The 16,503-nt window shown below is 33.8% G+C and overlaps 2 protein-coding genes across 12 annotated transcripts in view; one reads left to right on the forward strand and one right to left on the reverse strand.

Moving 5' to 3' along the window:
• The window catches only part of LOC118266055 (sorting nexin-2), a 482,399-nt gene that overhangs the window by 211,772 nt on the left and 254,124 nt on the right, over positions 1-16,503 (forward strand). The gene's annotated exons all lie outside the window — the stretch shown is intronic.
• The window catches only part of LOC118265840 (high affinity cAMP-specific and IBMX-insensitive 3',5'-cyclic phosphodiesterase 8), a 232,215-nt gene that overhangs the window by 80,505 nt on the left and 135,207 nt on the right, over positions 1-16,503 (reverse strand). For 6 of the 11 annotated variants that reach the window (XM_050695001.1, XM_050695003.1, XM_050695002.1 and 3 more), the window contains one exon: positions 10,404-10,492. In XM_050695001.1, coding sequence (XP_050550958.1) covers positions 10,404-10,492 — 89 coding nt within the window. Of the gene's footprint in view, positions 1-5,236; positions 6,181-10,403; positions 10,493-13,652; positions 14,160-16,503 lie in introns of those variants that run through there. The other 5 variants (XM_050695009.1, XM_050695004.1, XM_050695006.1 and 2 more) reach the window with 4 other exon arrangements.

Genomic DNA, 16,503 nt, shown 5'->3' on the forward strand with positions numbered 1-16,503 from the left:
CTGCAGTAATCGTGTAAACATAATCGTAGATTAATTATGTAAGTTCAACCACAGAAAAAGTTCCCATTATATTAATTAAAACCATCAATTAACTCAAAACACGCGTGCCAAAATCAGAACAAAACAAAAAATGAACGAACCCCATCAATAATGAATAAAGACCAATTACCTTCGTACGAGTAATCAACGTCAGGTCGACGTAGGACCCTAGACTATAGGCACTTCATCACTCTGCCTATTACGACCCGTCACTACCAATATTTCCACTAAAGAGGGATTATATACCAAATTCATTACCAACAGGAAATTCACACAGTTATTTATCTTATGTATCTACATTTTAGGTCCAAATTTGGTAAATACATGAATTAATAATAAGGTATATACAATTATTTACCTTATTATTCAATATTTTAGGTCCAAACTTGGTTGATAGAACTGGTAATGAGGTATAAGTTCCACATGAATGAGTACTGATAAACCAAATTGATAATGTTGATGAATTTTCCCATATTATACTGATTATTAATTTAATTAAATGTGTTTGGGAATTTTGTTGTTTTCATTTAATTATTGATGGTACAATATTCGTCTTGTATAAGCTATTAAAAGTTGCATAAAATAATGGCATTTTTAACGTTTAAATATAGTCTGTCTACGTTAAATAACGCTTGAATGAAAGCTGTTATTGGCCGGCTAAAATGAACCAACGAATCAGAACGCCGAACGCGGTCTTGTTGCGACGCAATTCATACTAAGGGTACAGAGCTTAGTTTTTTAAATTGTATATGCAAACTTCTTCTTGTGAAGAGAATTGATGTACTTGTCACTTCGTCTAAATATGACAGTTACCGCCGTACTTAGAGTCATTTAATGCTTATATGTATAAACCAGTCTTTAGTAATTGTTTTCAATATTTTCTTTACTCGTTAAGTATTTACGACGCTGTATCAAAATAATCGACAACATCGTAATAAATAAGGAAGTAAGTAATAACAACAGACGTATAATATCATAATCAGCCCCAACATTCTATAATACCTTGTACAAAGATTTTAAATTGATTACTATTTGTTATCAATTAAAAATATCGTTAATCCGCTTCTTTTTCGTAAAATAATGTACAGTCAGCCAAACTATTTGGTATACACGTAGAAAAATAAAGATTGGTTCAGTACAGAGAGTGTGACTCACGTTAAATTAAATTGTGATCCTTCTGAATTAAACCATAATTATCTTTCATACTCTACTCAATAATCAATGAGCCATACATGTAGCTGTATCGTAAATAGGGGACAATGTAATATACTATGTAATGTAATATAATAAACTATACATATGAATACCTAGTTTATACAAGAATTTCCAAGATAAAATTTTACTAGTGAGGAATCTGAAAGCGCCTTTTACGTATGTCGAGGGTTATTACTAATTTTATTAGAAATAAATACCAATGTGATATTATGTACACTACGTATACAATAGCTAGATAGATAAAGGTACTTATTAAAAAATATAAATAATTTTAGTGTCACAGATAAGACTATCTAATCAGCGGAGTAAATGTAAGCAATTTTATTATAATCTTAAACGATCGGACTGAAATACGCATTCATAGAAATTATCCTTATTAGTAGGTAATTAGGCTCAGTAGCTACACGTCACTATTTTATATTAATGTAAGAACATGTTTTTTTTTCGATAACATCTTTGCTACATACTTTTTTAGTTTTGGTTTTTTTCTATGTGTAATATGTTGTTAATAGTAGACGTACCTAATTGCGAAAGCGTGTTCGTTTTAGTTTTTAATCTGTTGTAAACATGTATTTGGATGTGTCCGGTGTTCGATAATAGGCTTGTTTGATAATTGGCTATGGCTTACCTTTATTTACGTAACTGATGCGGGTTTTGGAAATGCACATTTGTCTATAATATGGGGTGATTACCGATGATGACGATAGCATTTGGAAACAATAAATTCAACTGACATGCAATTACTTTGATTTTGGGCTTACTTACGTAACTGTTTGACGAGGAACTCGATTAGTTTCAAGCCATGCTAGAGGCTCATATTCATAAGCAGTATTACGCGATACACGACACGGTGACTGTCGCGTTGCGAATGCTGCTCATGAATATAAGTCTCTAACATGGCTTGAAACTAAACGAGTTCCTCGTCAAACAGTTACGTGAGCAAACCGATAACCATAATAATGAATTTAGTATGTCTCACGAAAGTTATAATACAATCAACTGACATTCTTATTAGAAATAAAGATTAGTATAACCTTATTTTAATCAGAGTTAATCAACCTCAGCTTTTAGGGTTTCCCATATTAATTTAGTAGCATCAGAAATCTGTACGACCTGTGCCAACAATTACTTATACAGCCGAGAGCACGTTATATCACGGATACAGTGAATAGGCAGCCTTACGGCCACCATTGTCCACCACTGACGGCCATTATCCACAATTGTCCAACTATCAAGCCTTCGGTTTGGTTCAAATCTATTGTAACGACCAGTAATCGAATATTCTCTTTCGAAGCCTTTACTAGAACAGGTAAATTACAACCTTATTCCTAAGTGGAGTAGAAGCCTTTTTCATGTTCAGGGTTTTGTTTAATTAAAACCAGTATCTGGTTGGGAATGTATCTAAGGAAAAACTAATTTGTAGTGAAGGTTTTTGGTGAAGTTGTGTGGTATTACTATTCAGATATAATCTATACTTCTATACTAATATTATAAAGCTGAAGAGTTTGTTTGTTTGTTTGTTTGAACGCGCTAAGAACTATTGGTCCGGTTTAAATAACTTTTTGTGTTGGATAGGCATCGAGGAAGGTTATAGGCTATAAAACATCACGCTACGTTTAATAGGAGCCGAGCAGAGCGGGTGAAACGGAAGTAGCTAGTCTGTTATAAGCACAAACCGAAAATTAGGCAACTAAAGAAAACCCATTTGCTACTTATTTTTAAAAAAATATTTTAATATACACAGTGAATACTTAGCTTTAAATGGAAGTTAAAAAAAAAACAACAAATCAATCATAGAGTAGGAGCGGCCATCACTAAATCGTAACAGTGACATGACAGTGACAGTGACAGTTCGACAAGTTGGCGCGCTTTTGCATCGCCGCCGCCATTGCGAAACGATTACAACATGTCGCGAGTGTTAAGATCGTAGTTAAGATATAGTTTAATTAGCATTTTGTATTACTAATTACATGTTAAATACAATAGAAAAGTACTAATTACTGTCCAATTTAATTTAATTTATTGATAATTTGTTGTTTAACGTTGATATATTCATTTGAAACTGATGAAAGTTATGCTAATGAATTATATTGAAGCACTTAAAGGACTATCCGAGGACATTTCTGACTGCGCCCTAAATCCACATTGACTAAAAGGACTCCTACTAATTTCCATAAGGGTTGCCAAGTTAAAATCATCGGTGGGACGGATATTTGGGGAAAGCAACACTATAATCCATTATCAGGTTTTCAGTGGGGTTCTATAGATGTTAGTACCTTTAGTACGAGTTTGATTTACGTTTTAAGTAATCGAGACGAATGAATTTACTGTAAATAAATAAATTAAACTCATACTAAGGGTACTGTTCATTATTATATTAGAATTTCAACCTTAATCTTTTACAGTAAAATTCCATTGAATTATCGTTTGAAGTAGCTCGATGCTATACTTCGTATTTTTTTTAAGTTTCAAACTACGATTTCTCTTACATTTTGTATGCATAGGTAGTGCATGTATATTTTTGCATATTGCGTCAGTCTATAGTCACAGCACGGTGTGAAAATTGATGCAAAATGCTTCTATGTCGACATTCATAGAGTACCAACCTGTCTGCTATGAATACCAAATTCAAAAAATTGAGCCTCCTCTTTTCATTGAAGTTGAAATTGGCTAGCCATTAAACGTGGCAGAATATTAAAAGAAACCTTATTCTCAACAGAAATAAGTCGCAAATTCCTTTGTTTACAGTTCTCAAAGAGAATTATCTTTTTAACATCATAACAAACAATTAGCTAGTCAAGTTGGTGCTTGTATTAAATTATTCTATTTATCTCCACTTGACAAATCACTACAGCTTTATATAGAACGGACTGAGTGTTTAGTTATTCTAAGGCTATCAATTGAAACGTTTTAGTGATGGGAATTGTTCTATTTAACGCGTTCTAGACAACAAACAGTTATTTTGAAAGATTGTTTTTAGGTTAATTTATAATTTCGGACGAAAAATATGTCTTTTATATGGTAGGGTATTCAATTATAATAGAAATGATTTCAGATTATTTAACCATTACAGAAATAGGAACATAACATAATGTAGGTATAAGTACATAGATATTTATTTTCGATACATTGCTTTTAACTAACGACGATTTTCTTTTTTTTCTAATCCAATCAAAATCTTTGCGTAAGACAGTAGCAAATAATACGTAACAAGATCTCTACTCAGTACAATGAACCGCTTAATTGCTTCACATCCTGTCATATCAGATCAGATCAGATGGCAACAATCCAATTATAGTGAAAGTCATGTTTCGGCTGCTAGCCAGAGGCATTAACTACCCAAGCTATCAGAAACCGAATCTATCCACGCCAGTACTGACAGGTTAATCTGTCAACAGCCACAGATTATATACATCGACGACCAGTCTTCGTTTCTCATTAAAACATTACGAAAAACTAGTTTGAAGTTTCACTTGTCATAAAACAAGTCAACGGCCTTCTAAATTTAAAATTAAAACTTGCCATCAACAAAAATAAAAACACATTTATAAATAATCATTAGCGTATTTTCGTTGAAGGTAAAATTGAATGCAAAACAGTAGAGCTACTTGAGTCGCGTTTTAAGTAATTCCATTCTGATACTATGGCTGATAAGATTAGGCTTCCTAGATCGGACATCTTTAATGCATTTCCAATAACAAACATTATTGCGATATACAGTAATTAGCATCGTCGAATCAACCAGAACGAAAAAAGAAATTAATTATATTTCTTCTCTAGTTGAACTTTATACATATGGTATAATTAGAACTTGTAAGATATTTATCATGTTTATCCATGACCATGGCGCATTTCGGCAAGCGCCGTGAATATGGATGAAACTGGTCCCATATAAATATGAACATGGTAAATATTCCGTCTCAAGTTCTAATGATAGTGTTGTGACCATGCCAGTTTAAGACTATACATATGTTTGTCTTACCTCTTCAATTTCATCGTCTGGTTCCTCAGCTATGTTAGTAAGAATAGCGCTAGGTCTCATTGAAACCCTGCGCCGAACAGACTTGGCCCAAGCATCAGGATCCTCCTTCTCATCACTGACAATTGTGAATTGTTCATAGAAATTAATAACTTCAGCGGTAACGTTGTCAGCTTTATTTACATTATTGTTCTGTAATGTCGCTTTAACGATACTTGAAGGTCTTTTTCTCTCAGTTATTCTTCTATATTCTTGTACACTCTGATTTTCTCCAAGAACACTCATTGAGCTTAAGCTTTCCTGGCAATATTCATACTCTAGATCGAAGCCTCTGTCTTCGAACAGACTCTTGAATCGAGCCCAACATCCTACATTCTTCTTTTTATCCTCTGTTGGATGATTCTCGACCAAATTTACATTGTTCTTATCCATATTTGCTGTTTTTTTTATTACTACAGTCTTTCTAACATTAAATTGTTTTCACAACGAAACAATCGTTCACATAATGACGTTAGTCCTTTACAAGTGATTAGTTTTTAAATAGAAATCAATGCTAATCTAAACATTAGAGATTACATAGATATGTAGTATAGTTTTCCGGTAGTTCGATAATTAATGTTTTTCAGTAGTTAGGATTTAAATTGCTACATTATGCTTGATTTAGAATTTGAAGGTTGTCATTTATTACGTTTATCGCTTCATCGGCATTAATGCTCTTCTAGTACGAGTAGTGACAATGATTACACTGCGATTGTTATCTTTGCACCACCTACTTACATTGATACAGCTACCATATATAAAACTAAAACGAAACACAGATTAAGGAGCATCACTACGCACAGAAATTTCACTGAACACCACTGATTTTAAATAACCCGCACGTGTATTTTTAACAATAAACGAGTCCTCCGTGACTTATTCAGTCGAGGTACAGTATCGAACTAAAATATTAAGAATTATTGTCCTTTAGACACTGATAACACTTATCGATTAGAGGCGCACTGATTACGTTTTATAAGTCTATCGAATATATTGTTGATTGAAAATATTGTAACACTATTCAACTGTAATAATGACGTAGATTTTTATATTCATATTTCAAGAGACATAACAATCTTTACAGACGGGTCGAAAATTCTGCATTAGCAATTGCGAACTTTAAAATTGTTTATTTAGCAAATACGTACTTAATAACAATTCCCACTAATTCATACAAGCAGCATTGTTGACTACATTGCAATAATACTTAATTTCTAATTAAAACTAATGTATCAGTTTACACTGATTTGTCTTTTTTGAACAATCAGGAAAGAGTGAGTGTTGAAATAATATTGTTTTGTTAGTTGACAAATTACGCAGATAGTACATAAGGTAATGATATGATGTCACGATGTAATTACTGTATGAAATGACATAGAAACAAGTGGCATGCTAATGATACATGATCAGACAAACAGACTAATACATATTTATTAGGCAAGTATTAATAAAGTCGTAGTTTTTGCAATAAATGATTTTGTAGTCATATACCTATAAGATACTTATTTTATGCGTGACTATAGCTTCTGATAGCGATTTCGTTCGCGTAAAAAGATAATTCCCGTTTTTCCCGTTCCTGTAAGAATTTAGGAAAATCCTCTCGTAGTGCTCCCCTACACTCCTTGAGGATACACGCAAAGCTATGTTTGACAAAAGTTTCAGCTTCCTAGGTCTAGTAATTTTGGCTGTGCGTTGTTTGTCAGCTAGTCTTTTTTTGACATTTCAAAAGTACCTATCTGTGGTTTAATTGGAATAAATGATTTGACTTTGACTCAGTAACGGAAGCAGATTAGTCAGAAATAGCAGAAAAGTTTGATATCAATATTGATATAATCGTGCAGGTGCATAGGTATAGTTAACTTAGTTGTTGTAAGTTAACTAAGCTGAGAAAAAGTTATAATGTCTCTGTGTGTGGCTCTGACTCTTATAAGTTGCATGATCAAACAAATTACCTCAAAATATTTCTGACAAATCTCCATCCATCCACAGCTAATAAGTGATCACTGCTGACCAAAGGCCTCTTCTCGCATGGAGAAGGTTTGAGCATAAATCACCATGCTTGTTCAATGCGGGTTGGCGATTTCAAACTTATAATTTTAGGAATTATAAGTCCAGGTTTCCTCGATGATTTCCATAAACTGCTCACGCGTAAACTCATTCATTCGTGATAATGTTTTTGCACCAATCAAGAGCTCGTAAAAAATGATCATATAATCATTAATCACTGCACAACAATCCTGCGCAGGCCGCCTTAAGTGAGGTGTTTTGCGACAAACGGACATGAACCTTGACCCATCTGATTGGTTCGGCGCCAGAATTCAATCACCAATTTAGTTCTTTTGAATTCGTTATGACAATTCCGAGTGTTTTTTTATTAGTGCTTAATGTGAAAATGGAATTGGATTGTCTTATATATGGGTTAATATAATTGGACTGGGTTGTTGAGAGTTATTATTGTAGTCGGAGATACACTGCTTTTGGTAAATATGGTTTTCGACTTTTGTCAATATAAGGCATTTATTTTGAGGTCAGGAATTTTAAGATATGTCAGACTTTTATGAAGAAGTACGATCTTTTGAGGCATTTTTATGAATGTATGTATGTTAAATATGATATATCCAAAAACAGTATCGAATAATTATGTGGGTAAGTAAAAAACTGAAAGCATTGTTATGATTGCATTGCACTGCACTGTGATAATAAGAAGTATTATATCATATTTCCTATTTAAATTCACATCTTTTAACATATTTATTCAATGTTTTACGTATACTAGATCATTTGTGCTCAGGAACATCAGCGGTAATAAGAAGTAGGCATTATATCATATTGTCATTTCCGAATTAAAATTTACAACTTTTAACAAAATTAAATTTTATATTGACAAAATTTGATAAACTTTAATTAAATATAATTAATTAAAATGATAAATATTGATATTAAATATGTAAATTTCATACGTACACTATGTACATATCTCTCATAGAAAAACATGAATAAATACCAAAACTTCTTAGTTACTTGTACATATAGTTGGTTGTAAAGGTTAAAGTTGGTTGCAATGTGAATTAATTTGCTACACGTTGAGAATAACTAACGACACTGAGGTTAAGTGTTAACGACGTGAAATTAGTTGAACGCATGCACGTTTGTAACTCACTCAACTAAAGTCGCTATTGTTTTGTTAGATTAAGTTGTTTATACCGTATGAGTATACAGTAAGTAAGCCAAAACGTGAATTATACTCTTTGTGCTCATTTGAACACTTTAAAAATAGGGTGTTGCAACAGCCGCGCCACTGTCCGTAACATTCCTAGACAATCTACAACATTACAGCTCTTCTGTGGCCAAAGAACATGAAGCTGTTCATACAGAATTGATTCATTTAATTATTAATTTTGTTTGTTCAATATTTTTTTTACATTTTCAGTTTTCGTTGAAATATTTAGTTATATTATGTTTCTGTTGACTATTAATTTAGGTTTATTAGAGTGCCCGGTTCCTGTTTAATGTGCCAGTAGAAGCATATCGGTCTAGAAATACAGATGAAAAACTGCAATACGAAGATCGATCATGATCACCTGGCACGATCGAAAAAACGTAATGAAAAAGTATTGATAACTTCTATTAATAGACAAATCATAAGATAAAAAAAAGGTGTTGACCCACACTAGGATTTTCTCCTGTGTCGTGGATGCGTTAACAAACATACAAGTTCACACACACAAGACACCCAGACTCGAAACAATTTGTGGATCACACAAAGAGTTGCGTCGTGTGGGAATCGAACCTGCTACACGTTGCACGGCAGCCAGTTGCCTAGCTACCGCGCCAACCATGCAGTCAAAATGATTAAAGTAATGAGAAAAGTATGGAGACAACACACTTATCAATCAATTAAAGGATGCCATCGACCGTTGCCTGTATCTGTCATAGTCAACTATTTCCTAGACTAAATTGGTCTGCTTGACCGGTCGAGTTATAGCAATTCATCATCGAGTGGGCATCGACCTCATATTTATTTAGGTTACGTAATGAGAGTGCCATCTGGTACTCTTATTATTATTTGTTTGTCAATGTAGCAATGGTGAATAGTCAATAAGAATAATGACGTATTTGCTGATTTACATCATGTTGATGGGGATTAGGTGACAGTCTTGGGTTGAGAGAGAAGGGATGATTTCTCAAAAATATCTTTCGTGAATGTAAAAAAACCATTGTTGACTAGAGTTTCTGTTAAAAACCAGTTTATTTTTGTATTAAGACGTGCATGTGGCTATTTAACTGGACTAACTGTACCCTTAGTATAAGTTTGGTTTGCGTTTAAAGTAACCGAAACGAGAGCGCGTTCGGTGCTCTGATTGGATGGCTCGAATAAACCAACCAATCAGAGTGTCGAACGCGCTCTCGTTACGAATCAACGTAAAGCAAACTCATGCTAATGTTACTGGACTGGGAACAAATTTTGTAATTTAAGATCCTTGACTAGAGTACTTATATGTCTAACTACATTTTGCTTTAAAGAGCACTTATATTTACTCTTACAAACTAACACTAATAGACAAATGAGTTGATATTAACATGTGAAGGACCATACGGGAGCATACTTCAACGTTATTTGAAGAGGACAGCAAGGTACAGTTGGAATACACATCTTAAAATTACTAAGAGCTTTTAAATACATACTTTGCTTGTTCTAGTGAGAGCAGTACCCTTAGTATGAGTTAGCTTTACGTTTAAAGTAATCGAAACTAGAGCCCGTTCGGCGCTCTGATTGGCCGGCTCGAATAAAGCAACCAATCAAAGCGCTGAACGCGCTCTCATTTCGATTTTGAACGTGAAACAAACTCGCACCAAGGGTACTGAGTATATAATTGTTACCATTTAGTATGCATTTTATATATTATTTTGTTACTCATAAGATAAGAACAACTTCTGTAGTCTAATAATGTATTTTCATTTTGTAATTTCTGCCTACTCTTCCCTATTGAGCTTTGAATCTGTTACATTTGTACTAAAGTCTCTTTGACTTGGTATAAATGGTCCTTATCTGGGTCAATTTCAAAAATCTCTATTACTATACTATATATATTACTATACTATACTATAATAAATATGAAGTCCAACTTACGGCGACATCGACGAGGGGCTCGTCCTCCGGCGTGAGCGCGAGCGAGGAGCGGCGGCCGGCGCGAGCCCCCGGCGACCCGCTCGAACTGCCTGCGACAATACAAATAATTACATTATTAATTAAAATACTTCATACATTTACTTAAGATCTGTAGTATAAAGTCACGCTTGATAAATTAATGATCAATCTTCAAAACGGTGATCGTCCAGGTGCTTTTTAGATCATAGGTAAGTAATAAGCCCGTTTTGGAGATTGACCCAAGTATAAAATGAATTTGTGACTACAAAACGATAAAGACATGGAGGGTTTATTGATCGTAAGTTATAGGCACATATTGGAATAAGTATTCTTAATCATGAAGTGATACAGAGAAAAGCTCTACTAATTTCAAGTCGCAGAGGGACTCTTCCTCATGAGCGGCATGTGAGTACGCAGCGTCGTAGGCTAGCTGAATATATTCACGTGTGTAAACCAATATTCTTAATTAATTTAGAAGAAATAATTACTATCTCAAGAAATAATTTAAAAATTATGCACAAATAAAATGTTTGTTTTGTTTTTAAATTCCCAAAACCGAAGTTTTTATTCGTTTCCTTCTAACGGTCAAGACCTTAATTAGACACGGCAATTAGCATTCTCGCAAATAGTGTATCTCGCGAATATCTCGGATATCTATCGAATGTATTTATATCGAACATCAATTAAAGAGATTTTTATTATTTAAACATCATTAAAAAATGTTCGAACGCAGACGTTCGTATCACGCCAAATACAATGTATTTTCCTTTGTTGTCTTATACGCCATACGATAGGTTAAAGGTCTCTTTACAAACACTTAACTGACGTCACTTACAGCCAATATTAATTAACCTATCCAAAATCTATGGACTAAGATCGATTTCAACTTGTTGTTGAAGTTTCTGTCTAAAACTAATTTTGGGTCTAAGTTTAGTTAGTCTTCGAAGAAGTAGGCACAAGCTAACCATGGAAATATAGATCGTCACGCCTTTTATCCGCAAATGGGTACAACTACCACTGCACACTCTACACTGTACAATGTAATAGATGGTGTGTCTATTGTCATATACATTCCAAACTCCGTGCTACTACTGAGAAATTTTCGAAGATGCAAAAAAGCCCAGCAGTACTTCGCCCGACCCAAAACTCAAATCCGAAACCCCTTATCCGGAAAAAAAGGAAATAGAGACCACGGTATTATGTATAATCTCATTAAATAAATAATTATGTAAAGGGTGGCTAGCAGATGCCATTTGCGTAACTGCTTCATTGAGAAATTAATATTTAATCTATTCTATTGAGGTTTCTCCAAACTACAGTATGGCTGGAGTCTAATTAATTTTATTAATAATTAATTTATCGATTCGCTCAAAATAATTATGTTATGACATCAAACGTCCCTTATAATGGTTTTGTAGAGTATTCATTTATTTATGTAAGTGCTATAATGTTGTAGACTACGGGTATTTGAATGAGTTTAAAAAAAAACCTTTATTATTTATTTATACGAGTGATAAATCTACAGAAAAAAAGAAAGAGAGAGAGTCTTGAATTTATAGTTGATGTAGGTATCCGATAAAAATAGATATAGTGAATCCGGAGTAGGAGACAGATATGACCAAAAAAAGTAAATCAAGACTAAACAACCTATTTAGTTTGACTAGATATCTATTTACCTAGGCACCTCACATCACACATCAACAGCCTACAAGTAGCCACTGCTGACTAAATGCCTCTTCGCACACGCATAAGGTTTGAGTATAAATCACCATGCACCAAGCTTGCTCAATGCGGGTTGGCGATTTAAAATTTATAATCAGCCCAGGTTTCCTCATGATATATTCCTACACCGTTTGTCAGTGGCGTCTAAATAATCTTAGAAAGTACGTATAACGCGGAAAAAGTCACATTGGAACTTGCCGTTGGTAGGTTTGGAGCCTACGACCTCATACATGAGAAGTGGACGTTTTAGACCTCTGGGCCACAACACTCTGGGTCTCAGGCTAGGAATTTCACTTAGGTTATTATGTTCAACAATTCAAAAACTATAACCTAGGTCGTCACTTGATCTGGAGCTCCGGACTACCTAACGGGTTGCCGGGGCTCAAGCTCGAAAAGCAGGAGTAGGAACGGTGTGGTTTTTAGTCGTTAAGAGTCTGACACTCTTTCTCGCCTCGCCCAAAGCGGGAGAAGTCATTGGATGATTTTCCTCCTTTAAAAAAACCTCTGAGGTTCCCTCACCGGACCACCACAACTCAGGCTAGGAACTATGCTTAGGTTATTATGTTAAATAATTCAAAACGTATAATTTAGATCGTCACGTGAATAACTTTCTTCATTACATAATTAAGTAAACGAGATGTAAAATTAGAATTAAACGTGCAGAAACAGGTTTGTAGTTAATTCTAGCTGTGTGTGAATTTATTACCATTTCAGGTTTTTGATTGAGTCGTTCTATAAACACGTGTATAATGTACTAGTTACTTTCGCGCGGCTTCGCCCGCTGTGCTCGGTTCCTATTGATCGTAGCGTGATGATTTATAGCCTATATAACCTTCCTCGACAAATGCGCTATCCAACACAAAAAGAATTATTCAAATCGGACCAGTAGTTCCTGTGAATAGCGCGTTCAAACAAACAAACAAACAAACTCTTCAGCTTTATAATATTAGTATAGATATTAGTATAGATAAAGCTAAAGTTGTTTCGGCTAGTATGCAATTTTGTTCATTTAATTATCTATTTCACTTTTACTTTTTGTTTTAGTAGATTGACAGGTATAATATTATGTTGTACCTATGTCGGTACGTTGCACAAAAAGGTTAGGTCTTATGTTTGTGATATGCGGAAGTAATTTCTTACAAAGATAATAATTGTTTATGTTTGTATTGCTAATAAAAACTAAGAAATGGTAGTCCGTCTTCTTGATTATTTTAAAATATTAGAGACGTATTTTGTATTTTCCTCTGGAAATAAATACTTTCGAAGATATATCGACTTAAAATATCGCGTAACGGCAATTCTAAATACCTACTTTTTATACGTTAAAAGTGACGTCGTTTTATCTAAGTATCGTTATCTTATATGGCAAAATAAAAATATAAGTGTTTAATACGGTTTCATTACTTCTAACTGACGGACAAAATTGATTTCGAAATTTAAATTTTTTGCGCATATTTATTTAAACGTTTACTGGGTCACTGTTTTTTTATAAGTAAAAATATTTTTAACCTGTGTCAGTGTCATCACTGCCTCGTCTCTGAAGCCACCGTTGCACCAATTCGATGCTGGCTTCCTGTCCAGCCAACATTATCATTCGCACAGAACATTTAGATCACCACACAGCACTTTGTTATGTCAACACATTTTTAATTTAACTCACAATATCACACAAAAATCTGAACACGCACTTTGCATTTATTTTTTATTATTTTTTAATTTTCCGCTATCACCAAAAAGGCCGGAATCCCAAAAACACAACGTAAAAAAAATAACACTGGCCGAAAGAAATGACAGCACTTTGCCGCGTTCAAATATCGAATTAATTAAATGACGAACGTCGACGGCCGAGTGTAAACAGCGAGTAGAGTAGATGAAGCAAAAATAAATTTGCACTCGTTGGAAATTGTATTTATTAATTTTGAACCGTAATACGTTGTGATAAGAATGTTTGGTAATTTATGTGAGTGCGTACGTATTTTGGTTATGTGGTGCAGAGTTTGTAGAGCGCGCAAGCGGTCTGTTAGGTAATGGCTGACGGCCGAGACAGTTGATCGAAGAAGGGGGGTGAATGTAGGACGAGTGTGGTCTGAGCATACATTAACTGGAAGGGATACGGTGACAGCCTGTTGATGGGTCTCGTGATACACTAGCAGTGTTGCCCGCGGACAAATTGAGGGGTCGCTCTTTACTCTTTTCGCTCTTTAACCACGGGTCGAATTACTCACGTATTTGCGGAATGTGGTTCAGATTCGAAGTGTAAATGTCACGGCGGCAAATACTCCGGACGACAATTATAATGGCGTAAATAAATCATTGACATTACGTTTAGGTTGTATCGTGCGTAAGAATGTGTAATAGATTACTCAATAGCAACATTTTTTAGCTTGAATGTTATTAGAAATATTTATGTATTAAGTTTGTGAATGAGACGTCTGGTGTAGGCAATAAAAAAGTAGAACAGTTTTATTAATTTAGAATATTTATAGTTTCTATGTTTAGGCAAACTTAGATTACTATCTCTGCAGGTATAAAGTAAAAGGTATAGAAAGGAGTGGTTCCGAAATTCTGAATTTATAATATGTTAATCAACGTTTGATTTTACTGTGGCGGTCTGATGGCTCTTTGAAATCATTTCCCTACGTGTTTCTTTTTACGGTAGTAATAAAATAATAACACTTTTAGTTTTGACAAACACAAAAAAACTTTTAATGTGATAAACTTATAAGTACCTTATTTAATCAAAACCTTTAACTATTACACTTAGATAATGTACTTAAATTAAAGGCAGAAATTGCGCAAGAGCGACTGTTTAGTATTCACATGTGGGAGGTACAATAATTCCATTTAGTCTGAACTAAGTCTAAACAACTTTCACACAAGCGGCCGCAAGAATCCGAGACACATTCTTATAAATTGCCAAACGATTTCGAAGAGTAACAATTAAGCCACGCCTTCTTATGTCTGATAATTGTGCTACTTAGTTTAAAAAAGTATTAACAAAAGGAAGTAGGTATATTTTTTTTGTAGCTCGATATATACTGTGTGACATGGGTTTAAAATTCAAGAAGTTTTCAATCGTGTTTAAAAATTTACTTTTGACTATTATAGAGCTAGTATTTATGACATGAAATAAGTCAGGTAATATAAAAATACTCTAAAAATATCGGGTTGAATGCAGTGAAACTAAGGTAAAATCGTTTACCTATCTATATTTATAATGTATCTGTACAGGTGTTAATTCTAGTATATTAAAATATCAAAATTCCTGCGGGATCGAGATTTACTCAGGAAAACCTTACTACGCGTACGAAGTCGCGGGCACTGCTAGTCTTAAATACATATAATCAAAAGCAAACTTACGAAAGATTGTAAGCTAATCAAATCTGAAATCTAGTATTTAGGTACCTAAGTACTCATACTTCAAAGTTATAGAAACTCATTAATGTTTAGGTCTTGCAAACGACTGGTATAAGCTAAATCTACATTCAATAGGTTAAGCTACCTTTTGGCTATATTCCAATTACGACAGCGTACAATCGGTGACAAAATATCTTGGTTTAAATAATTTATAATTAGACACAGTTATACATAGTTTCGTTGTTCTGATTATGTTTGTTAAAAGGATGTTAATGATGTGATTGAAAATAGAAAAAGAAATAAATTTTCGATAAGTTTAAAACAATAATATTGAAATTCTGTTTTTTTTTCAAATTTCTTTACAATTACACGTTTTTTTTATGCTACAGTTATGAGATTGGTGTCTCTCTCATTACCCAGGCTTGGTGATACCTCTGATAGGGATCACCAAGCCTGGGTAATCCCTTGAACATTGAACTGTATATTATAACATCTCGCAGTATTAAATATTTTATGACTAAACACAGTATTCTGAAAAGTTTGTAAACCAACCAAGTTGGGTTAGTTTACAGTTGGAGTACCTCCTCTACCTGTAACTAAATAATGCGTGTGTGTGTTTAGATTTTGTGAAATAGATTAGCAGTCGTGTGCGTTACCTACTGTTAATCTCGTGGGATAATATAAATGCGTGACATTAATGTATGTAACTACATAATCATAAAAGCAGTAAAACTATGTTAAAAAAATATCATTTTTGATCTTTAATCTTATCATTTTAGTTAATGTCACGAAGATGTTATGACAGCAGTTAGGATACTTGCATATGTCAAAAGTTCAAACTTTTATTTCAACTAAACCATAATCAGGTACTTTTGAAACGTAAACAAATAAATAGACAGTCCGTCATTGAAGTTAGATGCTCATTCCAAATAGTACCTTCGAATGGAGACGAAAGAGCAAAAAAACACCATTCGTCCTCTTTTAAAAATATGAGACTTTATGA

Source organism: Spodoptera frugiperda, chromosome 7, assembly GCF_023101765.2.
Source record: "Spodoptera frugiperda isolate SF20-4 chromosome 7, AGI-APGP_CSIRO_Sfru_2.0, whole genome shotgun sequence".
NCBI classification, from domain to species: Eukaryota; Metazoa; Arthropoda; class Insecta; order Lepidoptera; family Noctuidae; genus Spodoptera; species Spodoptera frugiperda.